The sequence below is a fragment of the Pristis pectinata genome, chromosome 15 (assembly GCF_009764475.1).
Source record: "Pristis pectinata isolate sPriPec2 chromosome 15, sPriPec2.1.pri, whole genome shotgun sequence".
Lineage (NCBI taxonomy): Eukaryota > Metazoa > Chordata > Chondrichthyes > Rhinopristiformes > Pristidae > Pristis > Pristis pectinata.
This window is the reverse complement of record NC_067419.1, coordinates 37,404,986-37,432,661: the sequence shown is the minus strand read 5'-3', so window position 1 is coordinate 37,432,661 and position 27,676 is coordinate 37,404,986. Positions and strand designations below refer to the sequence as shown.

The 27,676-nt window shown below is 41.5% G+C and overlaps 1 protein-coding gene across 3 annotated transcripts in view; it reads right to left on the bottom strand.

Moving 5' to 3' along the window:
• ano6 (anoctamin 6) overlaps positions 1–27,676 on the bottom strand; it is a 107,010-nt gene that overhangs the window by 37,731 nt on the left and 41,603 nt on the right. For all 3 annotated transcript variants that reach the window (XM_052030820.1, XM_052030818.1, XM_052030819.1), the window contains 5 exons: positions 20,687–20,821; positions 13,084–13,149; positions 5,074–5,352; positions 4,727–4,837; positions 4,151–4,266 (listed from right to left, as the gene is read on the bottom strand). In XM_052030820.1, the coding sequence (XP_051886780.1) occupies positions 4,151–4,266; positions 4,727–4,837; positions 5,074–5,352; positions 13,084–13,149; positions 20,687–20,821 (707 nt within the window). The remainder of the gene's footprint in view (positions 1–4,150; positions 4,267–4,726; positions 4,838–5,073; positions 5,353–13,083; positions 13,150–20,686; positions 20,822–27,676) is intronic.

The window sequence follows — 27,676 nt, the reverse complement described above, 5'->3', positions numbered from 1 at the left end:
CTGGGAAGGCTGAGGTCCTGCTGAATTTGGAAATTCAGGGCAAACCTGCAGTTCAAAGTAACAGCAATCAGAAAATATTGTGGGCTAATAGTTGTGGGTTGGGGGGGAAGGCATGTTGAAGTAGCAATCAGAAGGGAGGGAAGGATTGTTGACTGAAGGGGAGGGGAAGTGCATCATGGGGCAAACATGGACCGAAGGCTTGGGATCATCAAGTTTGGATAGGACTTGGGGGTAAGGTTGGCCAACAGCAGCACAAGGAGAGGACATGATTAGTTGAAGGTTCACTGCATTGGGTGCATTGTTGGGGAGATGGGGAAGCATCCTGTTCCTCCTGTCACACAATCAGTGTTGGTGGAGTACATTAACTACTAGATCCATCTGCTCCTTTCTCTTTTCAGTTGCTGGGATCCTGAGGAGTGGAAAAACCTGGCTGGTCAGAGTTAAGATTAAGATATATTTATCAGTCACATATATTTATCGAAACACACAGTGAAATGCATCTTTGCATAGTGTTATGGGGGTAGCCCGCAAATGTCGCCACGCTTCCAGCGCCAATATAGCACGCCCACAGCACCTAACCCGTATGTCCTTGGTATGTGGAAGGAAACCGGAGCACCTGGAGGAAACCCACGCAGACACAGGGACAACATACAAATCCTTTATAGACAGTGGCCGGAATTGAACATGGGTTGCTGGTGCTGCAATAGTGTCATACTAACCTCTATACCACTGTGCCTGGGAGGTCAACTCCCAGCTGCATAGCTTTAAATGTTATTTTTAAAAAATTTTCTGTCAATTTAAAGTTGCTCAGGAATAGCCACCTTTGCTGTAAAAATAGTATCTGGCATTTTAAATGGGGATTGAAGTTGAACTTTTTCTTTTAAATCTTTGATAGTCTCCTGCTCTTTGTTGGTTGCTTGAAATGATCCCAAATGAAACAGGACAAACAGGTTATTTTCTACTACAAAGGTGGGGTTTAACATGTTAGTACAATAACTCTCAATGATCTGGCAGAAGATTAGGCTGCTCTGAGTTCCACTGAATTCATTTGCTGCCTGAGTCATGGGAAGAGCACTGTGCTGAGCAGAGGCCATGGCACCTACATGCTGAAAGCAGGGAAAATTACAATAATGAACTCAGTGAAGGAGCTCCTGGTGACTTCCAGAGGTGAGTTCCAAGGAGCATGGAGATGAACTGGGTAAGTCTGTCAGCTGAAAGGCACTAGCTGCATAAAGACAGTGGGTATAAACAATTAAAAATTATACAAATCACAATTTTCCTATATCCTTAAATATTAATATTTGTGGGAATTAACTGTACTGAATTTCTGTTGAATCCTGACAGCTTTTTGTGAAATTAAAATGATTAGTTATTCCTTCAAAGGCATAATTATTCAATTCTTGATCACGGTCAAAATATTCCCCAGCTCAACACAAATCTTTCACTTTATGTCCTTGCAATTCTTAAAACATGCCTTCCCACTTATGAGTGAACTCTGGTGCAAATCAGATGATAGTCCTAACTTTTCTCCCCCCTCATTCTTACCATGTTAAATCTCAATGGTCATCTAACAAAGTAAGACTGAAGGAGAAAAAAAGTTAAGAATATCATCTGATTTTCGCTAGAATTCATTTATAAGTGGAAAGGCATCATGTTTTAAGACAGCATTTCATTTTTCTCTCCAGCCTCAACTTCCCCTGAGATCTTCACTGAACTTAACAAATAATAATGGGAACCCCATCAAATCAAAAGATGTGGTTGCATTATTGGAAGAAGAAGCCAGTCTTGAAAATGCATTAGTACCCCCACTTATTGCACTGAAATCATACACAGCAGATGGATGATTCACAAGAGACTGCAGATGCTGGAATATGGAGCAAAGAACAAACTGGTAGAAGAATTCAGCAGGTTGAGCATCATTTGTGGGGCGGAAAGGAATTATTAATATTTTGGGTTGAGTTTCTGCATCAGGATTGAGAGTAGAGAGAGAAGATAGCCAGTGTAAAGGGGACGGGGATGGGTTAGACAGGGGGCAGTAGGTGAAAGGTGGACTGAGGAGGGGTGAAGGATGACAAGCAGATGGGGCAAGGTGGAGGGAGGGGAAGGGGTGGAGTTGGAAGACAGAGGCAGGTGGATGATTGGTGAAAGCAGGCAAGTAAAACAAAAAGGCAGGTGGTGGTAGGTGGGGGAAGTGGAGGAGAGGGGGAAGGTGGAGACAGCTGCTGGAGAGTGTTGAGTGGGAACCCAAAGGCTACAAAGTGCTGGAATCTGATAAATAAGGAAGGTGATAATGGGAATCATTAAGGGAGAGATGAAGGGCCAATGGAATCAGGTGGGGAATGGGACCTGGAGGGTGAAATGTGTGGGTGGATGGAACCAGGAGGGGGAGGGGATGAAAATGGGTGATGGGGGTCTGGAAGTGGTGCGAGGACCAGAGGTAGATCAGAAGGGGACAGAGAGAGGGAGACAGAGAGAAGGAGACAGAGACAGACAGACAGAGACAGAGAGACAGAAGGTAAGGTTTACCTGAAATTGGAAAAATCGATGTTCGTACCATTGGGATATAGACTATGCAAGTGAAATATGAGATGTTGTTCTTCCAGCTTGCACTGGGCCTCACCCTGGCAGTGGAAAAGGCCGAGGATGAACAGGTCAGTGTGGAAACGGGAAGGGAAATTAAAATGGCATACAACCAGGAGCTCAGGATGGCCATTGCGGACAGGTGATTTGCAAATTGGTCGCCTAGTCTGAACTTGGTCTCCCCAGTGTAGAGGAGGCCACATCAGGAGCACCAAATGCAGTAGATGAAGTTGGAGGAGGTGCACCTGAATCTTCCTCCTAGTGAGTCCCTTGGGAATGAAGATGACTTGCCTCCACTCTAGTTTTGTGGGTTCTGAGGTGACTAATAAGGTTAATGTTGGAAGGGCACACTCTTGCACAGATGGGGCAGGAGGTGACTCATGGGACAGGTGGGTGCAGAGTTTGTGTGGTGCTCTGCTTCTTCTGCTACTTACTCAGTGTTGACACAAAGGAATGCAGATGCTGGGATCTTGAGCAACAAACGATTTGCTGGAGGAACTCAACGGGTCATGCAGCACCCGTGGGAGGCAAGGAATTGTCAATGTTTTGGGACAAAACCCTGCCTCAGGACTGAGGCGGGGTTTTGACCCAAAATGTTAACAACTCATGTCCTCCCAGAGGTGCTGCATGACTCACTGAATCCCTCCAGCAGACTGCTTGTCGCTCCTTATTCAGTGTTTCTGCGTGCTCTCATGTATGGCAACAAGGTTTTCAATACCATCCTGAATGCTCATTCTCCATTTTGAGCACTCATGGGCAAAGGTTTGTAGGAATGCAAGGGGGCTGCAGAGAGTAGTGGACACAGTCCGATCCATTATGGGCACAGTCCTCCCCACCATTAACAGTACCTACAGGAGGCACTGCCTCAAGAAGGTGGCATCCATCATCAAGGATCCCCACCATCCGGGCCGTGCCCTCTTCTCACTGCTACCGTCAGACAGGAGGTACAGAAGCCTGAAATCCCACACCACCAGGTTCAGGAACAGATACTTTCCTACAACCATCAATTTCTTGAACCGACCTGCACAACCCTAACCCTACCTCAGCTATGGAACACTATGGACCACCTCTTGCACCAACATCGACTTGCCACTGATTGTATTTTGTACTCATGTCTTGTTTTGCATAGTCTTTACTTTTTCTCTTCACTGCCTTGATAGTTTATGTACAATTTATATTCTGCGAGTTGTCTGTATCTATGTGCCTGTCATGCTGCTTAAGTAAGTTTTGCATTGCACCTGTACCTCACTGCACTTGACAATAAACTTGACTTGAATCAGTGGTGATGTTGCACCACTTCAGGAAAGTTCTGAGCACATCCTTGAATATTTTTCTCTGTCCAGCTGGCAATCTCCACCCACAACAAAGTTTAGAATAGAGGGTCTCCTTCAGGATACACGTTGTTAAAAAAAACTAATATTTGAGCTGACTGACAAGCACTGTATCTTTTCATTGTTGGGTCTCAGTGTTATCCAAAGACACTCTGGACAGCCTTGAAATGGTTGCTGGTGGGTACGGATGTAATACTCTTAAGTGTAGTGCTTTAAGTTACAGATGAAGGAATGAGTACCTGATAAGATCCAAAGGCTGCAGTTTGTAAAAGTTCTTGGGATGAGCCCATTCCTGGTAAAGAAGGTATCTTTCATTGGGGCACGCAGGGTCCGATGATTTCTGGTTGAATTTACACTGGAAGAAGTAAGTATGTACCAATCTTTATTCACAAACTTGAATATAAGGTTTAGTTGTGTTTGTTGACACGCTCTTCTGAAATATCTTTTAGTATATAACAACAGGACTAAAACAGAATATACTGCTAAATTGTTTACTTATACTTTAGAATAGATTTTAATTGACAGGGAATTGGGCAGGCTCTGTCTTGGGCTGGTAAACTTTATAGTCTGACTTTCCTTTTTAGAAAGAAAAAAATTGTTCCTACTGCTTCACACTCCAATACAAGATACCGTCCAATTATACATACAATGCTTTACAAACAGTGTATATAAACAACTTTCTATGTCAATATAATCAGACAAGTTCTGTCCAATGTACAAATATCTAAGAATATGAAGTTCTTTTCTATGTATTCATTCAAATAATAATCAGCTGACAAGTGTTGAGAAACAATTAACCATCTAAAATTACTTACATCATGGAGTGTATAAGCTGCCTTGTATGTATTTGAGCCCAGAAGTTTAGCGATACCAAACTTGTTGGGTTTTCCTTTTTTATATTCACAACGATTCAAAATATAATTGACCTGCAAAATAAGGTGAAAATTGATTACTTGATACTTAGTTTGAGAACGGTCAAATTGTTCATTTAAAACCAAAACCAGAAACGCTGATAATCCCCTTTTGTTCACAATTAAAATGAGTTATTCGCCGAAAGGATAAAATATCTTCACTGAACGTGGAATTCTGTCATGCATGTGCAGATATTAGCACGTATTTGTTAATACAAACAGAGCCTGAGGGATGGTGGTCAATGACTTACTATTCTGCTTCGAGTTGCTGGTGTGAAGAAGGCATCGCGATCTTCAGTGTGGAAACTTTTAATACGGTCCATCTCAAATGGTGCAGTGAAAAATTCATCCTCTGGTGGAATTTTGTCTTCAGACACTGAAAAAAGCTTAGTGATGCAATTAAATGTGGAGGTCTTCTGTTTTAAATCATTGCTTTGTAGAGGTAGTTTTATGTGAAGGACTTCAGCATAACGACAGAGAACTTCCCAGGGTGCATGGAGCTTCAGGAAAATTGTCTTGAAATCTAAAACCTAAGATGGCAGACAGAACAACATGAAATACTGAGCAAAACATACACTTATTTCACAGTTCAGTTAACTAATTTGAAAGCACAAATAAATGAAGTATAATGAAATAGATATCAATCCAGGATATATAGACAAACATATATAGAGTCAAATAGAAATTATGACATATAAACAGGCCCTTTGATTCACCTTGAAAGTGGCCATCACAGGTAGATAGGGTCTAAGAGAGCTTTGGCACATTGGCCTTCATAATCAGAGCATTGAGTACAGGAGTCGGGAGTTATTATTGAAGTTGTATAAGATGTTGGTTGAGGCCAAATTTAGAGTATGTGTGCAGTTCTGGTCACCTACCTACAGGAAGATATCAATAAGCTTGAAAGAGTGCAGAGAAAATTTATATGGATGTTGCCGGGATTGAGGGCGTGAGTTACAGGGATAGATTGAATAGGTTGGGACTTTATTCCCTGGAGTGCATGAGAATGAGGGGAGATCTTATAGAGGTATCGAAAATTATGAGGGGTATAGATAGCGTGATGCATGCAGGCTTTTTCCTCTCAGGTTGGGTGACACTAGAACTAGAGGTCATAGGTTTAGGGTGAAGCTGAAATATTTAAGGGGAATCTGAGGGAGAAACTACTTCACTCAGAGGGTGTTGCAAGGTGGAATGAGCTGCCAGCGGAAGTGGCGGACGTAGGTTCAATTGTAATACTTAGAGAAGTTTGGATAGGTACATGAATGAGAGAGGTATGGAGGGCTATTGTCCGTATGCAGGTAGATGGCATGGACTAGATGGGCGAAGGGCCTTGTTTCTGAAGCTGTTGTGCTCTATGACTCTATCAAAACCAACCATCAAATACCCATTTATAAACTAATCCCACACTAACCTATTTTATTCTTCCCACATTCCCATCAATTCCCATCAGATTCTACCACTAATCTGTACAGTAGGGGCAATTTACAGCTGCCAATTAACCTACCAATCTGCCCATTCTTGGGATGTGGGAGGAAACTGGAGCACCCAGAAGAAACACATGTAGTCACAGGGAGAACATGCAAACTGTACACAGATAGCACTGGAGGCCAGGATTGGACCTGGGTTGTTGGATGTGAAGCAGCAGCTCTCCTAGCTGTGCCACTGTGCCGCCTGATACATTTCCACTCTTAACCTCAAACGAGTTTGAAATCTATTGAAAACATTCTTAATACTGAAAAATAGGAGATAACTTGGCTTCCAAAATATTCACCTGTATTTACCTATAACTAAGGGTGAACCACGCAAGTGAAAATAGAAATGTGAAGGTTTTAGATCTGGAAGTTATGATCTGGTCAACTACCTAAAGGGATGATAGAAGATTTTATGGAAGCTTTCAAACTGGAAATGTGTAAGTAATTGAGTTAAAAAATGAACAGTTGTAGGAAAGAAGTCAGGAAATGGGGTTAAGTATTTCTGCTGTTACACATAGCTGGCATAAATTTGATGGGCTAATTCACCTCCTCTGTTCTGCAACAAGCTCCCAAGGTACTGTTCACAATGAGTCAAAGGACATCCACTTTTACAAGGCAGTTGTTTTTAACAAAGTGTGTGTGTGTGTGTGTCTAAAATTGTATAGGAAATAGACGTGTGAATGAAAGGTATTTAATAAATGATACACCAGAGTGTATAATTGGATAATGGATACATTACTGTCTCATATACAGTATATTGGCAGTAATAACATTTTATTCCATTTTATGTTCCACTCCTTACCTTTTATTCCAGTTTGCTAGTTTCCACCGATATTGCTGCTGGCCCTACCTATTACCTAACTTGATGTCTGTGCAGCAATTATGCTTCTTTGTTCATGCCTATGTTAATTTGTTCCACCTGAAACTCCTGCAATTCCCATGCACATCTTATTCTGTTTATCTTTACTGTTGCCTTTTACATTCTCTCATTGCTAATGCTAATATCTTACTAACTTTTACTTGCCCCCCTCCCCACACTCTACCCCTCCCTTCCCTTGTCTTCTGTTCACCTACATCACCATTTGGACTTTTTTTGTGAAATTCTCCCCACCTTCCAAAATCATTGTTTCTCTTTAAGCAAGTTAACCTCAAAAACACAAGCAATTCCGTGCTGTTCTATGCTACCCCTTGATCTTGCGCTACACTTTCCCTTCATGCTCTCTTCAAATCTTTTTTTCCATTTTGGCTCATGTTAACATTAACTTCATTGAAAGAAACTTGCTCCAAAGCCCTATGCACTTCCCACCAGTGGGAAAACAAGCTGTTACAATTTAAATCCCTGCATGTCAGCAGATACATTATAAAAATGAGCACCTTAAACTTAAAAAATCATGTTTGAAGCATAGGATAATCACGTTTGTAACACAGAAAGCCAGCATTTGGCCCACCTTCTTCATGCCAGCCAGAAAAAGGAGTTATTTATGTCATTCCCATTTTACAATTCTCAGTCTGTAGCTTTGTAGATTACAGCTCTTTAAATGCGCATTCACCTTCTGAATTTGATGAGACTTTCTGCCACCCACCAGGCATCTAGTTCCGGACTCCTAGTACTTTCTAGGTGAAAAGATTTTTCCTCAGCTCCTTGGTAAGTTCTTAAATCTTTTCTCCAGTTGCAGCAGAGGGGAGGAGACAGCAGCTTTTTTTTAAAAGTTGTCTGATTGGCTAAGTATATGGCAACTTAGCCAATAAAAGGAAGGTAGGGTAAAGTGGACTGGCCATTTTGAGAGTGGACCAGTGTAGGTGTGAGAATCTGAGGCTTTGGCAAGGAGGCATAGGTGAGCAGACGGTAAGGTTTTCATAGTAGTTAAATAAAAAGGCACCAAATTACAAATTAGATAAAGTATGGATGCAGGATCAGGTGATGAGTTGTAGCTACATGATGTGGGACCCCATTGTGGTTTCTGGTGACCACATCTGCAGCAAGTGTTGGTTGCTTGAGGAACTCTGGCTCAAAGTTGATGACCTGGAATTGGCACTTCAAACACTGATTTATCAGGGAGGGGGAGAGTTACCTGGATGCTGTGTTTAGCCACACCCATTAGAGTAACTACTTCAGATTTGATCTGTAGTCAGAGACAAGTGGGTATGACTGTGAGTGAAGCTGGTAGGGGGATCTAAGAGGTAGTGCTGGAGGAGCCTCAGCCCTTGAGCTTGGCCAACAGGTCTGAGATTCTTGTTCCCTGTGTGGATGAGGGGGGGGGGGGGGGGGGCTGTAGGAAGGAAGAGCAACTGAACTGTGGCACTGTGGTTCAGGGAGCCATTCAAGAGGGGGCAGAGAAGTGTAGTTGCAGTTGGGGATAGTGTAGCCAGGGGAATAGACACAATTCTCTGTCGCAAAGATTGAGAGTTCTGAAGGCTGTGTTGCCTGCCTGGGTTTGGGACATCTCATCTGACCTGCAGAGGAATTTGGACTAGGAGGGGAAAGATCCAGTTATCATGGTCCATGTAGGTACCAATAATGCAGGTAGAGCAAGGAAAGAGGTTCTGCTAACAGAATTTGAGCAGCTAGGGACTAAATTAGAAAGCAGAACCAAAAAGATAATAATTTCTGGACTGCTACCTGAGCCATGTGCAAATTGGCACTGGGTCAATAAGATCAGAGAGTTAAATTTATGGCTCAAAGATTGGTGTAAATTTGTGGGACATTGGCACCAGTGTTGGGGAAGGGGGGGAAGCTGTTCTGATGTGATGGGCTCCACCTGAACCATGCTGGGACCAGGGTCCTGGCGAATCGTATAAATAGGGCTGCAGAGGGCTTTAAACTAAATTGTAGGGGGATGGGTTTAACAGACTGGAAAAGTATAGATAACGTAAAAGGGAAGGAGAGTGCAGGAGAGATTACTGAAGTCTCCAATATAGAGAATAAGACAAAATTTAGAAAAGGATAAGAAATTAACTTCAGGGAACATGGAGAGAAATTTGAGAAGAAGAGTGGTGAATACAGGACTGAAGGTGTTATATTTGAATACACACAGTATACCAAATAAGGTAGATGACCTTGTAGCGCAGTTAGAAATTGGCAGGTATGACATTGTGGGCATCAGAGTTGTGGCTAAAAGAAGATCACAGCTGGAAGCTAAACATCCAAGGATACACATCCTATTGAAAAGACAGGCAGGTGGGCAGAGGAGTGTGGTGGCTCTATTAGTAAAAAATGAAATCTAATCCTTAACAATAAGTGACGTGATCAGAAGATGTAGAATCCTTGTGGGTAGAGTTAAGAAATTGTCAGGATAAAAACTCCCTGTTGGGAGTTATATACAGGCCTTCGAATAGTAGCCAGGATGTGGGGTAAAAATTACAACAGGAGATAGAAAAGGTATGTAAGAGAGACAATGTTACGGTGGTCATGGGGGACTTCAATATGCAGGTAGATTGGGGAAAATTGGGTTGGCACCAGATCCTAAGAGAAGGAATTTGTACAATGCCTATGAGACGGCTTTTCAGAGCAGCTTGTGGTTGAGCCCACTAGGGAAAAGGCAATTCTGGATTTGGCGTTGTGCAATGAACCATACTTGATTAGGGACCTTAAGGTAAAGGAACCCTTAGGAGGCAGTGATCATAATATGATAGAATTCATCCTGCAGTTTGAGAGGGAGAAGCTAAAATTGGATGTATTGGTATTACAATTGAGGAAAGGTAACTACAGAGGCATGAGAGAGGAGCTGGCCAAAGTTGATTGGAAGGGGACCCTAGCAGGGATGACAGTAGAGCAGCAATGGCAGGAATTTCTGGGAGTAATCAGAAGACACAGGATCACTTCATCCCAAAGAAGATGCAGCATTCTAAAGGGAGGATGAGGAAACTGGCTGACAAGTGAAGTCAAAGAGGGCATAAAATATTGCAAAAATTATTGGGAAGCTTTTAAAAACCAACTGAAGGCAACTTAAAAAAAAAACAATAAGGGGAGAAAAGATGAAATTGTGTAGGGAAGTTAGCCAATAATATAGAGGATACCAAAAGTTTCTTCAGATATATAAAGAGTAAAAGAGGCAAGAATTGACATTGGACTGCTGGAGAAGTAGTAATGAGCAACAAAAATGGTGGATGAACTGAATAAGTATTTTGCATCAATCTTCACTTTACATCAGTCTTCACCCACCAGCAATGTGCCAGAAATTCAAGAGTGTTGGGGGCAGAAGTGAGTGTAGTCACTATTACTAAGGAGAAGGTGCTTGGGAAGCTGAAGGGTCTGAAAGTGGATAAGTCACCTGGACAGGATGGACTACACCCCAGGGCTCTGAAAGAGGAAACTGAAGAGATTGTGGAGGCATTAGTAGTGATCTTTCAAGAATCACTGGATTCAGGAATGGTTCCAAAGAACTGGAAAATTGTATATGTCACTCCACTCTTTAAGAAGGGAGGGAGGCAAAAGACAGGAAATTGTAGGCCAGTTAGCCTGACTTCAGTGGTTGGTAAGTTGTTAGTCTGTTATTAAGGGTGAGGTTTCAGGGTATTTGGAAGCACATGATAAAATAGGCCAAAGTCAGCATAGTTTCCTTAAGGAGAGATTTTGCCTGATAAATCTGTTGGAATTCTTTGAGGAAGTAACAGGCAGGATAGACAAAGGAGAGTCAGTGGATGTTGTTTACTTGGACTTTCAGAAGGCCTTTGATAAAGTGCTGCTCATGAGGCTGCTAAACAAGATGGGAGCCCGTTGTATTACAGGAAAGGTACTAGCATGGATAGCAGATTGGCTGACTAGCAGAAGGCAAAGTGTGGGAATAAAGGGGGCCTTTTCTGGTTGGCTGCCAGTGACTAGTGGTGTTCTGCAGGGGTTGGTGTTTAGTCTGCTACTTTACATGTTATATGTTAATGATCTGGATGATGGAATTGATGGCTTTGTGGCCAAGCTTGTGGATGATACAAAGGTAGGTGGAGGGGCAGGTGGTGTTGAGGAAACAGGGAGTCTGCAGAAGGACTTGGACAGGTTGGGAGAGTGTGCAAAGTGGCAGATGGAATACAGTGTAGGGAAGAGTACAGTCATGCACTTTGGTGGAAGGAATAAAAGCATAGACTATTTTCTAGACAGGGAGTGAATTCAGAAATTGGAGGTGCAAAGGGGCTTGGGAATCCTAGTGCAGGATTCCCTGAAGGTCAACTTGCAGGTTAAGTCAGTAGTAAGGAAGGCAAATGCAATTTTAGCATTCATTTCAGGAGAACTAGAATATAAAAGCAAAGATGTAATGCTGAGGCTTTATAAAGTGTTGGTCAGACCACATTTGGAGTATTGTGGGCAGTTTTGCACCCCATATCTAAGGATGTGCTGGCATTGGAGAGGGTCCAGAGGAGGTTTATGAGAATGATCCCAGGGATGAAAGGGTTAACACGAGAAGCATTTGATGGCTCTGGGCTGGAGTTTAGCAGAATGAGGGGGGATCTCATTGAAACCTACCAAATATTGAAAGGCCTGGATAGAGTGGACGTGGAGAGGATGTTTCCAGTAGTGGGAGAGTCTACGACCAGAGAGCACAGCCTCAGAATAAAAGGACGTCACTTTAGAACTGAGATGAGGAGGAATTTCTTTAGCCAGAATGGTGGTGAATCTGGAATTCATTGCCACTGATGGCTGTGGAGGCCAAGTCATTGGGTATATTTAAAGTGGAGGTTGATGCATTCTTGATTAGTAAGGGTGTCAAAGGTTATAGGGAGAAGGCAGGAGAATAGGGTTGAGGGGGGGGAAAAATCAGCCATGATTGAATGGCAGAGCAGACTCAATGGGCTGAATGGCCTAATTCTGCTCCTACATCTAATGGTCTAGTGTTTCCTAGTTATCAACTGCTTTGTTAAAGGAAAATTGCTTCTTCCTGTTCACCCTATCTAGGTCTCTAATAATCTTGTACATATCATATAAACCTTCCTCCCACCCTAATCCCTGGTTTCCTTTGAGCACACACACCGGTGGCATTATTGTGATCATCCCATTCACCCTTTGTAGTGCTACCACATTGTTCCTCTGGTGTGGTGACTAGAGCTGCATACAATATCTCTTGGTGACTTTATCCACTATTACCTGCAGTTTTACACAGTTCTAGCATTACCTTACTATGTTTAAATTCTATGCCTTGGCTGATAAAGGCAAGTGTCCCAGTTCAATGTAGAAGGCAGCAAAAGATATTGGGAACAGAGGCTGGCCAGAAAGCGGGAACAGGGATATAAAACCAAAGAAACAGAAGTACAAGGCTGGTGGCACATGAGACAACATTGGGTTGGAATAACGTGCAAGTTGGGACTGGAAGTTAAGTGTCAAGTCCGTGAGGAAAGATACAGGCAGGGGACTGGTGTCAAGAATCAGATCACTTAGCAGGTAGAAAAGCAACACCCTACTTCTAATAACCTTGAACCTCTAATGTTGCTCCAGTCACCATTAAAACCAGTGCTCCCACTACTGATTGGTGTTAAGTGACTCTTGCTAAAAAATGTGTCAACATAGATTACAAATTTAGAATCTTCCAATAGAATAACTCACCAACATTTGTTATTCATGTGAGGAACAATAATTTGTTACTGAAGGATAACCATTCCCATGAAAATGTACTACAAAAGCAATGTCTTCAGCTGAAGAAAGAGCAAGAATAAACTGACAGAAAAAGGCAACAGTTTAAAAACTCGTGTTAATCAATGCTTCCTGTAAACCTAGGTGCCTTCTAGAGATACAATGAAACTTTCAGCTGAATTTTTTGTCAACACCCTTTCAGCAAAGAGTATAACATTTGAATGAGTACTCACTGATCTTGTAGCTTCAATCTCCAGCCCAGCTTCCTTTAAGTTTTCTTGAAAGAAAGCTCTTTTCCTCTGCACATAAAACACAGAAAATATCAAGAGGCTCCCCTGATTTCACAGTCAGGGTCAGTTTAAAAATATCCATGCTCCCATCCCACTGATTCAACAAGATAGGAACAGAGAATCTTTTGTCCTAGAGCTGAACTTTCAAATGCTTATAACATAGTCATCTCTAATATTGTAGTCCACAGTCGAGTAAAATCTGCAGGGAAATTGATTCCAAGTCATGTATATTTGCTCCTTACTTCAAGTAGATTCATTTTACTTCTGCATAACCACAGAGTTGTTGTTATGCACAAGAACATTTTGGAATTTAGCCCAATTCTAACTTATGAATACGTTGACAGACCTGTATAACCTCACCCATTGACACCCAGAGCATTTAACACGAGCATGAGTGATAATTCATACTTGATGCAAAATTACATGTTACCAACAGATAGCCCATTACATCCTGGAGGAGACTTTTTAAATGCACCCTTTTAATGTTATGAGAATCCAAAGACTGCTGCCTTTGCTCTTATAAGGTTAAAGATCAACCACTCGGGGAGCAAAGTTCTATGTTTGCATTCACTCACACATATACAGTGCTTCTTTCAAGATGATCTCAGTGTGACTTGAAATCAGAAGGTTTAAACTTGATCCACAGAGAAGCTGGAGTAAGATAGGTTACTGGTTAATAACCAGAGTGAAATTCAAAGCAGGCCATGGAACAATAGGGTCATTAAAGCATTTTGATGGACATGGTGTTGCAAGTGGGGGAAAAAAAGCAACAGAAGGTTTACTATAAATAAGAAGTCTCATTATAATTTTCAGTCTGCAAATACACAACTGTAAATGTGTCATTCCAGCCATTACAGATCTTTACAACAGAAGGGAAACAATTTAAGATTTCCATTTAAAATATTACGCAAAGTGTATTTTCATTTAGGAATTGGTACTAAGCAAAGGCTGACAAAGTCCCCAAGTCCTGATGGACCTCATCCTCGGGTTTTAAAGAAGTGGCTAGTGGGATAGTTCATGCATTGGTTTTAATTTTCTCAAATTCCCTAGATTCAAGGGGAGGTTCCCTTAGACTGGAAAACAACAAATGTATATGTATTTATCAAGATCATTGGAAAGTGTACATTTAAGACCAACAAATTCCAAATGTATCTCCTTTATTCAGAGAGGAAGACAGAAAGCAGGAAACCATAAGCCAGTTAGCTTCACATCAGTCAAAGGGAAAACATTAGGAGGTATTATTAAAGATATTATGACAGAAAACTTCAAAAAATTCAAGGCAGTGAGGCAAAACCATCATGGTTGTTTTCACACTGGAAAAGTACAATGGAATCTGTTTGTCTTAATGTACATTTTTGCAATGATCTTGATAAATTTAGATTCCACTAATAAGTATTAAAAATACAAATGATTTTTAACAAACTATGTATCGCAATTAAATAAACAAATTATGCAATCATTTAGAATTAACAAACTCCAAGGATGTACACTTCCAGGTGCAGTTTGATTCAGTCGAAAAAGGAAAATGCATACAGAAATAAGGAAGGGGATATCAAGGGAATTTCAGCAGTGTCTGAAAATTATGGCTTTGGTCTTTCTGGTGTCCAGCATGATTTTATCAGGCACTAATGTGGTCATGATTTGGGAGATATGACGGGGAGTTGGAACTGGGTATTGTCTGCATGTGTGCAGAAGCTAAATCTATGAACGTTCTCCACTTGAAACCTGAGCATATTTCTTCTCTTTGCATACGCAGTTTCCACCAGCTGTCAGCATTATCTGTTTTTATTCCAGGTTTTTTTTTTACCTCTTGCAGTTTCTCTATTTTATCACATTAATCGCTGTCATTTACTGCTATGCACCACTTCTGGCAAAACCATAAGCTGTAAAACTTTGTTAACCTGGCATGCTCAGGACTTTGGTGTCGGAAGAGCCCATTTTCCAGAATATCCGATGTTATTCTATTAATACCCTCTATCATACTTTTAAAGGTCAATTTTTAAAAGGTTACATATTAGAATAATAAAATTTCCATTGAAGCCAGTCAGTTTAAAGGGATTATAGGAAACAAGATCCCAGTAAGTTTCAAGGAAATGTGGGAAACAGAACCAGGTGATTTTAAAGAGAGTGCATGAACCGGGAATTCAATAAGTGAAAGGGACTGCAGGAACTAAGGCCTCAGTGAGTGAAAGGGAGCATGGAACTGGGCCCAAGTGAGTGGAAAAGAGCACAGGAATCAGCACCCAGTAAGCCAGATGCCAAACCATTGGGATTTCTGAATGATCAGAAAACGGATTATCGGCTTAACTGAACAGGCTTTTAAAAAATTAGTTAATAAAGTGGGTAATCTTCCTAGCAATGTGAACTATTTCGGTCCAAATAAAAAATTCTTCTTTAAATCATATTATAACATGTATCCACCGAAAGATAATATAACCTAGAAAGCAAGCAAAAGAATACACAGGCTTCAAATGTAGCACTTTCAAAATTAATCACTTTCATTGGAAAATAGCATTAGTTAATTTACTCTAGTCAAATACATGTTTAATTGTTTTCTCTAAACCAATGTATAGAAAGTGCTGTGGTTGCTCTAATAACCAGAACATCATCTATTCTAATGACAACATCAGATTTTTGAGCTACCACAACTCCCTGTTATGATAGTCATTTAAAATTAAGGTTTATTTTAATGGATTTTCAGGGACAAAGTGTGACACAACCATGATTTCTCCTGATGAATGCCTAGCAGACGAGACTCCTGCTACTGACATAATATTGGAAAATCACTTTCCAAATTTTCCACTGAGTGGTTTTTGTAGCACTCTCCAATCCTCCGAGAGACAGCAATCATCTTACCATGTTGGCTTCAAAACACAAACACCACAACTTCAAAACAAAACACAAACTCTATGCATCAATGACTCTATACACTAAGAGAATTTTCACTTGAAGCTAAACTGCTGAGTTCAGAAGAACACAAGAAAGGAGTAGGCCACTCGCTCCCTCAAGTCTGCCCTGCCATTCAATTTGATTATGGCTGATTGATGCTGGCCTCAACTCCTCTTCTGCGCCAGTTCCCCTTAACCCTTAATTCCCCGATCTTTCAAATATTTATCTGTCTTCACCTTAAGTACATCTAATGATCTGGTCTCCACCACTTTCAGAAGCAGAGAATTCCAAAGATTCACTACCCTCTGAGAGAAGAAGTTTCTACATAGCTCAGTTTTAAATGATCAGTCCATTATTTTGTAGCCATGTCCCCTTATTGGTGACTTGCCCACTAGTGGAAAGAACTCAGCATCTCACAGGGTGCAGTGTTGGTGAATAATATCTGCCTCAAAGATGAGGAAATTGGCTTCAAGAGATAAGGGATAAGGAACAGGAACCGAACCATGTGCATCCTACCAGTATGAACATTATGGTATGAGAATGGAATCAAATATTTAAGGAACTGTGGTTCACCCACTCAAGTGGCTGCCTATTTTTATGCACGTCATTCTCAGAGAATGAGGAAGGACACGCCTACAACTGATAATCTAAAAATAATGTGGACAGTTTCAAAGATGCAACCATTATATATATCCAGAAACATAACTTCAGCATATGGAAAATAGGAGCAGGAGAACCCTTTCAGCCTGCTCTGCCATTCAATATGATCCTGGCTGACCATTCAAATTCAGTATCCTGTTTCGCCTTTCTCCCCATATCCCTTGATCCCTCTGGTCCCAAGAAACATATCCAGCTCCTTCTTAACCACATTTAATGATTATATTTTTATATGAAAGTGCTAATTTGAAATGGTTGTTACTGTATATTAATAATACCAAAGGGCTGGACAAACATCAGTAGACAAGAGTTCAAATGCCATCAAATTGGCAAGGAAATTCAGTTAATTCATTAATTACAGGAAAAGGGCCAGTTTTAGAAGTGTTGGCAATGCTAATCATAAAACTATTCGATTATCTTATAAATCCACCTGGCCCACTCATGGCTGTTAGAGAAGGAAAGCTATTCTTCTGACCGGAATATGATTGCAGACCCACAAAAAGTGGTTGAATCTTAAATGTCTTCCAAAAAGATTTTATAAACAAACCACATATCCATCTATGGAAAACTTAAGGAATAATGAAACTGGATGTACTCATTGACATCAACCCAGGCACCAGGTATGGCATAGGCTCTTGAAAGTCCTTCTCATGAGTACCTGGTGATGTGCCTAAACCGGGAGAGCCTTGTGCAGGCTAGTTCAGCAATCACCCAACATAACTGTGCTTACAGAATGTTCCAGAGTACATCACAAACCCTGCTGGCAGCACAACAGTGTGCAGTTAAGAAAGAGTGGCTTTAGCAGTCCTCAGCATCGACTTCAGACCCCATGAGGTCTCATGGCTTCAGGTCAAGCATAGAATACTACAGCACAGTACAGGCCCTTCGGCCCACAACGTTGTGCCGACATTTTATCCTGCTCTAAGATCTATCTAACCCTTCCCTCCCACATAAGCCCCTATTTTTCTATCATTCATGTGTCCAGGGGTGGCATGGTAGTGTAGTGGTTAGCATAATGCTATTACAGCACCAGCGACCCGGGTTCAATTCCCACTGCTGTCTGCAAGGAGTTTGTACATTCTCCCTGTGTCTGCGTGGGTTTCCTTCAGGTGCTCCAGTTTCCTCCCACATTCCAAAGGCGTACGAGTTAGGAAGTTGTGGGCATGCTATGTTGGTGCCAGAAGCATGGCGACACTTGTGGGCTGCCCCCAGAACACTCTGTGCAAAAAGATGCATTTCACTGTGTGTTTCGATGTACATGTGACTAATAAATAAATATCATCAATATCATCATCATCATCATCATCAATCTAAGAGTCTCTTAAATGTCCCTAATGTATCTGCCCCCACAACCTCTGCAGGCAGTGCATTCCACGCACCCACCACTCTCTGTGTAAAAAATTTACCCCTGACAATCCCCTTATACCTTCCTCCAATCACCTTAAAATTATGTCCCCTTGTGTTAGCCATTGTCACATTGGGAAAAAGTCTCTGACTGTCCACTTGATCTATGCCTCTTATCATCTTGTACACCTCTATCAAGTCACCTCTCATCCTCCATCACTCCAAAGAGAAAAGCCCTAGCTTAATCAACCTATCCTCATAAGACATGCTCTCCAATCCAGGCAACATCCTGGTAAATCTCCTCTGCACCCTCTCTAAAGCTTCCACATCCCTCCTATAATGAGGCGACCAGAACTGAACACAATACTCCAAGTGTGGTCTGACCAGAGTTCTATAGATCTGCAACATCATCTCACGGCTCTTGAACTCAATACCCCGACTAATGAAGGCCAACACACCATATGCCCTCTTAACAACCCTATCGACTTGCGTGGCAACCTTGAGGGATCTATGGATGTGAACCCCAAGATCCCTCTGTTCCTCCACACTGCTAAGAGTCCTGCCATTAACCTTGTATTCTGCCTTCAAATTTGATCTCCCAAAGTGTATCACTTCACACTTATCAGGGTTGAACAAGGAAACTTTGTACTGATTATCACCTAATACCCTTCTTTAGTTGAGAAATCACTGCTCCTCCCTAAATTGAACATGAGTTAGAAGAACCACCAGAGGCAAAGAATGTATTCCAGGTAAGAGGTTGCAGCAACACCAGCACAGATGTAGCTGTTGATGCATAAAAGCCCCAGCTACCAGATTGAGCCTGCTGCAGGTGATTAGACAATCAATGGATCTTCCAAACAGGCTTGCACTCGTGACAATCCTGACATCCATGACTGACCATTTTCATGGAGATGAAGTCCCATTCACACATGGAGTGGAAATTGGATTGATTCTGAACAGATTTAGCAGGTCAATACTGCATGTCTACTGTCTGAAAATGGGCACAGAGGTATAATTCCAGATTTGGGTTAGAGAGCAACTGGTGGTATCCATTTCAGCATGACATCAACAAGCTATAGAAACATTGAAGCCAATAGGGAGGAGGGAAACTTGGCTCTGGTTGGTATCATAGTTAGCACAAAGAAAATGTTGTTTGTAGTTGTTGCTCACCAATCATCTCGACTGCACTAAAGTAACATTCCAGGCTTCAATACTATTGGTGTTTGAGACAGTTTCTACAGAGGTTTTGTATTGCTCAGAACCCAAACATTTTGAAGTACTGTAGTGAAGAACTCATGAAATGCACATTACCACAAATAATGAAATTATAATGTTCAACTAACATTCTATTCAAACTCTATTTCAATACATTTCGTATTACACAATTGATCCTAGAGGTCATGTTGTTGAATCTCAGGCTTCTGTTTCCATTGAATTCAGTCTATTATTCATCAATTTAAATTTGAAAACCTTTAATTATCATCAGTGCCACCATACGTAGCAGGGATTATACAAGACAATGGATTCAAGAAATTTCTACCTTTTTTGCAAACTATCGAATGTGTTAAGTTATTCATGGTTGTTGGATCTAAGGATTTTCAAAAGGTGCACAAAACTGTACATGTGCAAAAGCAATTTCTGCCATCTGTTTCTTTTAAATGGAAAAATACATTCTCATTTCTTGATTACAATTAAAGATGCTCTGAACAAGTAGCCTGGAAAGATATTACGGATGAGAGAAAGCCACAGGTCCGCAGGGAAAATTCAATGAAAATGCACCCAGGTGTGAAGAAGGGGAAGTAACAATTAAGCTGTGGTGAAGAGAACGCAACACACTTCTTCAATGATAGTCATTTTAGTTCTGTACTGGATCGGAGCAAAAAAAACTAGCTTGCAACCTAGGAGTGCAAGTACATAGTTCACTGAAAGTGGCATCACAAGTAGATAGGGTGATGAAGAAGGCATTTGACACACTGGCCTTCATCAGTCAGGGCACTTGAGTACAGGAGTGGGAAGTAATGTTACAGTTATATAAGACGTTGGTGAGGCCGCACTTGGAGTATTGTGCACAGTTTTGATCACCCTGTTATAGGAAAGATGCTATTAAACTAGAAAGTGCAGAGAAGTCCAGATGTTGCCTGGACTTGGGGGCCTGAGATACAAGGAAAAGTTGTGTAGACTAGGACTTTATTCCCTGGAATGTAGGAGATTGAGGGATGACCTGATAGAGGTGCATAAGATCATGAGGGGCATAGACAGGGTGAAAGCACATAGTCTTTTTCCCAGGGAGGGGGTGCTAAAAACAAGAGGACATAGGTTTAAGATCTGAGACACGGGATTTAAAAGAGACATCAGGGGCAGCTTCTTCATGCAAAGGGTGGTGAGTATTTGGAATGAGCTGCCAGAAATAGTGGTTGAGGCAGGCACATTAGCAACATTTAAAAGCCATCTAGATAAGTACGTGGTTAGGAGAGGTTCAGAGGGCTATGGGCCAAATGCAGGCAGATGGGTCTAGTTTGTTGGGCAACACAGTCAGCATGGATGAGTTGGGCCAAAGGGCCTGTCTTCATGCTGTACGAGTCTGTGAATCTGTGAGTCTATAACTTAACTGTGAAGGAAAATCTATTGAAGTATCAGCAGAGATAGCAGGTCATACCTTTTTGCTTAGAATTGATCGCATTCTCTTTTGATCTCCTTGTTTCCTCGGCTCTTCTTCGTAAACCAATATAAAGTCAATTCGACGTTGACCATCAGCAAAAAACACAGAGTCTTCATTACCATCAAAGTCAACCTGTATTGAGCAAACCACAGCATATTTCATTTCAAAGCATGTGACAGAAACAATGAGAGGGTTACAATCCGAACTCACCACAATCAAGTATGTGCACAATAGCCGGAGTTTGATAGAATCAATGACCGGGAAACAAGGGCAATAAGTGACTAAACAACAAGACTGTTTGCTCAGGTATAAAAGATATCATTTCTGGTTTCCACGTGCCAGAGAAATTACTAATACAATCAAGGTCCACCTACACTAAATGGTAAACACCCAAGAAGTCTATTTGGTTAATAGAAAAATTATCTAAGCCAAATAATTACATAGGAAAGGACTTGCAGCATACACACCTTGATTGATCAAAACTCCCAAGTGTGTATTCATACAATATTGTGTGGAAAGTCAACGTTACAAATGATTCTTTGTCACCTTCTTATGAAGAATGGCAGCAGGTGATAGCGCGAGCTGAAATATTTCCAATTGTTTAAAGCATTTTCTCTCCCATTTATTACTTTATTACTTACCTTTAGGAAAGAATGCATCTTTCTGAGCTATGTTTCATTGATTTTTTTTTCCATTTTACTAGTTTCCACTTTTCTCATGATCTATCTGGTGCTATGGAACTACATGGCTGGATTCTGTACAGGTGAGTAATTTACAACTGTTACAGCATAATGTAACAGTACATAATTTTGAGTCACAGGTTATGTTTAATGCTTGTGTAAAGTATAAACCAAAAGTAGCTACGGGGACTGAAAATAATTGCTTTGCAGAACTAAGTTATGATTTTTGTGAAAATTGTGGATCGGGCTAAGTGTTCGGGTGCACCTCTCCCAACTGGGTGTAAGAGAGAGGAAGGCCACCAAACTGACAAACCGATCCTCACTGAAGAATGCTGATTGACAGCTAAAGAGTCAACAGACTACATCATTATTAGGAGGTACCATTTTTTAAATAAGTGTTCATGTGGTTTAAACCTACCAGAAAATAATTATCAAGCGGAAGCAGTACTGTGCATGTGAAACTGCTCCCGCTGTTTAACATGCTCTCTGTAGAGGTCCATATCTTTGAACGATAGAGGAGAGACGTTAGAACCACTACACAGGATGGTGCATTTGGCACTGGTTGGGGAATTTTGTCCAGCAATGGCCATTTTTCTATATTACAACCATTACAATAATTTAGAAATTTATGAAGTCATGAGGGGTACAGATAGGGTAGATAGTCACAGTATTTTTACCAGGGGAGGGGAGTCTAAAACTAGATGTCATAGATTTAAGGCGAGAGGGGGAAAGATTTAAAGCGGTTTTGAGGGGAAGGTTTAACACACCAAGGAGGGTGAATATATGAAACAAGCTGCCAGAGGAAGTGGTAGAAGCAGGTACAATTATAATATCTAAAAGACATTTGGACAGGTGCTGGGATAGGAAAGGTTTAGAGGGTTAGGGGTCAAATGCAGGCAAATGGGACTAGCTTTAGAAATGGTAACTTTATCAGCATGAATGAGTTGCGGCTGAAGGGCCTGTTCCCATGCTGTATAATTCTATGACAATATCACTCTGTGAAATACTTCAATAATGTGAAATGTTTACGGATGTCATGAAATTTGCTACTTAAATGTACCTTCTTCAGTGCAATACACTCTTATCTAAACTGTTTATTAGCTGACACATATGAGATAAATTATCTTGCACTTGTTGGCCAAGCCTGAATGCTAATCAAGTAGTTTAGTGGTCTGGCTGAGCTGTTTAGCAACAGAGAAGTTGAGAAAGGAGTTTTATCACCAGAACTGTCAGTGAGCAGCCTGACTCCTGACTTTTGTGATGCACGGTAGGTCACTGATGAATCAGTTGCAGTTGACTGGATCATGAATAATTCTGAGGCTTAGGGTGGTTAGATCCTTTAAAAAATTGTCACAAGATTTTTCTTCTATAACCTAGCACACTCACTACATCACTATAAGCCCTTCTGCTGTAATGACTGACGATACTTTCATCCTTCAGGGGAAACCATAGCAACAAAGCTAAATCATTTTACATAAGTAAACCACCAGCTGGTTATATAATGAAAGAAGGGGCAACATCTGATTTCCAACAACAGTCCACTCAATTACTGGCTATTCTGTCAGAAATAAGTGTGGGTGTCTCACATTTCTGTGTCCCAAAATGCTGCAACACAGAATCAGTCAACGCTCCACCTGTGTCCCTCCCCCCACCCCCAAAATTGAGCCTTGGTTCCCGGCAGCAGACTTCCAAAATCAAAAATATGCAAAGTCCACTTAATTTATCCAAATTTACAGCAGGGTGGGGTGGTTTGGAAGGAGGAAAACCCATGATCAAAGTAATCACTAGTCCCAGTTCAACACCAATCAAGTGCATACAATTAGATGCAATAGGATACTTAAGTAAATATGGTTTGACACATTGTGGCTTGGGCTAATAGAAGACTAATTAAAGATGCACATGTTGAAACCAACATAGGTTTCCTAACTCTTTGATTTAGTACAGTTCACTTCTGAATTTAAATATTAAAGATGTCACTTTGAAAACACAGTTCCTATTCTTAGCATAAGAGGAAGTATGAGATGCATGATTACTGCTGAACAGAGGTACACTTATGCAATGCAAAGCATGTGATAGAGAGACCACTCCCATCCCACTTTATTGCATGTTACTTCATCTCTCTGATCTCTACTTCACAACTGACTTTGTATGAAATACCTTTCTTTAAGTGACAGATTGCGTCTTTAGAGATATACTGCACCAATGTGTCATTTCCCAATTATGTCTTAAAACTTTGGCAAGCAATTGAAGTACAAAACTGTTAGAAGTTTTATGATATGGTTGTGGATTTAAAGGTGGCCATACTGTATAGTTATTTTGTTCACTGTTGTCACTAGTATTTTAAGTTGAATGAATATTAAATCATTCATTTTTAATTTCTTATTAATGTTAACTTTTTACAAGAAAAGTAATATTGTGAATATTGAAAGAATATTATCTTTCAAAAATATTAATCTTTTTGGCAGCTGATACTGTTACATATTTCATCCAATAATGTAATCTTACATGTATAACCCAAAGACAAATGTTTCTCCTGGATCAAAGTCACATACAGCGACCTGCTGTGGACACGGTAAAGACAGCTTGACAAACTATGGTCAGGGCAACAAAAGATATAAACTCCAGAGAAACAAAGGACTGCAGGTGCTGGAATCTAGATGAAAAACACTATGATGCTGGAGGAACTCAGCAGGCCAGGCAGCATCCGTGGAGAAGAGCAGGCGGTCAACGTTTTGGGTCAGGACCCTTCTTCAGGACTGAAGATAGAAAAAGGGTAAGCCCAATATATAGGAGGGAAAAGCAGAGGAGTGATAGGTGGACAAAACAGGGGAGGCAGGGTAGGGACAAGTGGTGATAGGTAGACGCAGATAAAAGCCAGTGATAGGCAGGTGCGGGGGAGGAGGGGAGAGCAGATCCACCCGGGAATCGGTCAAAGGTAAAGAGAGAAAAAAAAGGGGATAGAAAAAATAGAGATGGGCTAGGAAAGGGAAGAGAGAAGAAGCATGTTGGGGGGGGGGTGGTTGTGGGGAGGGGGGTGGGGATTACTTAAAATGGGAGAATTCAATGTTCATGCCAGACCTAGAAGCCACGTGGAACAAGATGGCGGTGCAGACACAGAGCGAGGAAGGTCACATGGCTGTGGAACAAGATGGCGGACACAGAGCGAGGAAGGTCACACGGCTGTGGAACCAAGTCTGAGCGAGCACGTGGTTGAGGAGCCGAAAAGCAGAAGAGATCACAGAGGAGGAGCAGTGAGAGGGGGACTCACGAAGCTCCCGTCAAAGAGAGGAAAACTTCTTCAAAGTGGGCATCCTTGAAGAGACTTCGCAGTGGAGCAGTAATACTAAAAAAACAAAGGACTGCAGATGCTGGAATCTAGAGGAAAAACACGATGATGCTGGAGGAAGTCAGCAGGCCAGGCAGCATCCGTGGCTAGTGCAAGACAAACTCCAGGCTTGTTAACAAAATAAAAAGTAAGCTGAAATATATTCCAGCTTTTCCTGGGAGATAAATTGTTTATCTTTCAAAAACAGCCACAGGGATCACAATGCACAATTAACGTTTGCCCATTCACTGTGATGCAGACAGCACATTAGATTTGTGTAACTCGCTGTTTGAACGGGTGCTGCCAGCACTAGACTTTAGCTGCTACCATCAGCAGTGGGCTTCAATACCATATGCTCTGTAGTATCTAATGGCTACACAGACTCTTAAAAAGTAAGTGTAGAGTGGCTGTGATAAGTGCCAGGAGTCATTTTGGAAGTAGATCTCTGAAAGAGGGAAGAATGGATGGCTGTGGTAGACAACATACAGGCTTTCTGATAATATGCTGAAGATCTTGAAGAGGTGGAGAGATGTTCCATATCTCTAAGGACTGAGGAGGTCCAATGGCATAGGGTTGGGGGTGGGGGGTTGGTGGGCGATAGTGCAGAAGTCTTCTGGACACATATTCAGGAGGCAACAGGAAGAGAGAGTGGAAGGCTTCACATCAGCAGTGCTGCTCCTCAAACATGGACACTGGAAGAAGTTTAATGATCCATCAAGAGTATGTTCACCTGGCATATCCAAGCAACTCCTCACCTACTTCATCCACTTCCCAGTTCACTTCCACCTTACCACACTCCTAAGAATCATCTGGGACTTGTATCACACATTTACAAACTTTATAAATTCCTCGTAAACTCAGCATTGCTCTAAGTTTCTCAGGGTCAGTTCACAGTTTGTAAACAATATCAGCTATTCAATCACGATGCCCACATCACACTCATCAGTCAATTACTCACGTGGGTGCATGGAGCAGGAAAGAACCAGAGAAGGACAAGTGTGCCTGCGTGGCTTAACCACTTTGAAGACAGTGGGCAGTATGGTGGTACAGCTAGCAGAGCTGCTGTCTTACAGCTCCAGCAATCTGTGTTCAATCCTGACCTCTGATGCTGTCTGTGTGGAGTTTGCACATTCTCACATTCTCCCTGTGATTGTGTGGCTCTCCTCCCTCATCCTAAAGATATGCAGGCTGGTAGGTCACTTGGCCACTATAAATTACTCCTAGTGTGTATATGACTGGTAGAATCTGGGGGGTGGGGTTGATGGAAATGTGGGGGAAAAAATGTAAAAAAAAATCAAAGTAATGGGTGCTTGATGGTTACCCTGGACCTGGTGGGCTGCAGAGCTTGTTTCCAAGCTGTATGACTATTACTGTTCTAGCTATCATGGGGAAGAACAATGTTGAGGATGTGGGCACTTGCAGTGATGATGCAATTCGTGATGCAATTCATGATGCATAGATCTCTGTCATCTAAGCTAATCCTCTTTTATTATTCCTCATTCTCTTCTGAGTGAGCAGCAGAAGTGGGTGTAAGGCAGGTATAGTTTACTTTCTTCCATCCCTTCACAACAATCCAATCTTTGACTCCATTTCAGTGGAACCTGCCCAATCACTGGAGGAATTGTCAGGAGAAAGTAAAGAGACAACTGCTTAATCTCACAAGTCAGCTCAGTTAAATGACATGCCACATAGTTTGGGAACAGTAGAAAAGGGATCTGTATGTGGTAATAGATCAGGGAGACACAAGAGACTGCAGATGCTGGAATCTTTGGAGCAAAGAGCAAACTGCTGTAGGAACTCAGTGGGCCAGGGTGCATCTGTGGAGGGAAATGGACAGTTGACGCTTTGGGTTGAGACCCTTCATCTGGACTGATAAACATATCTGGACTGGTGATTCATCGGGGACAAGATAAACCAAGTTATGGAAGGAACATTATAGGTGCCATCTTATTATTGTTGGACTTTGCAGACTAATTATACTGCAGGGGATTTGGATGCAAACTTTGAAGAGCCAGGCTGCTGGAGTTTGATGGGATTTAGTGAGACTATTCTTGCTTGTCCTATTCCAGAAACCTGTCCTGCACTCTATGGTCTGAATTCATTCTCCCAGCCATGCAGTTCCATGAACATCTACAAGGGAATCCATGTCTGGAAGTAACTTGCTCTTTTCCACTTCTTTCTTGCCCTGTGCACCCACTTGTATGCCTTAAGGAGAGATCGGTAATATGTTTGGGTGATGTAGCGTCATAGCTGAACAGCTGGTATTGTTTACAGGCTGTGAATTGTACATGAGAAAATTGCAACAAGTGCCAAGTTTTTGAGGGTGTGGTGAAGCTTACGGATACAAGGTACAAGTTCTGGATACAACCTGTTCCAGCACAAGCTTTTAAATCGGATGAGGTTGGGGTGTCCTTCATACTGCTTTACATTCTGTTCAGAAATACAGGTTTAAGCCAGGGCACAAGTGGCTTGATATTCAGAAGAGATGATGGTGAAACAAATAATGATGTATCTATCTGTATCCTAATCCTTACTAATCAGACAGCCTATATTTTCCAAATCATTTATATATATTCCAACAACAAATATCCCAGCATTGATCCCTGCAGTACACCACTTCTTACAGATTTCCAGTCAGAAAAACATCTTTCCACTACTATCCTCTGCCTCCTATCAACCAGCCAAATTTGGATCCAGTTTGCCAATATCCCTTGTGCTTTAACCTTCTGGACCAGCCTACCATGCAGAACTTTGTCAAAAGCCTGACTGAAGTCCATGTAAACCACTTCTACTGTACTACCTTACCTTCTCAAAATACTCAATCAGATTTGAAAGTCATGATCTCCCCTGCACAAACCATGCTGATTCCTCCTAATCAGTCCCTGCCTTTCCAATTGAACATAGATCCTGTTCCTCTGAATCTTCTCCAACAACTTTCCTACCTGTGATGTATGGCTCACTGGCCTGTAGTTTCCAGGCTGT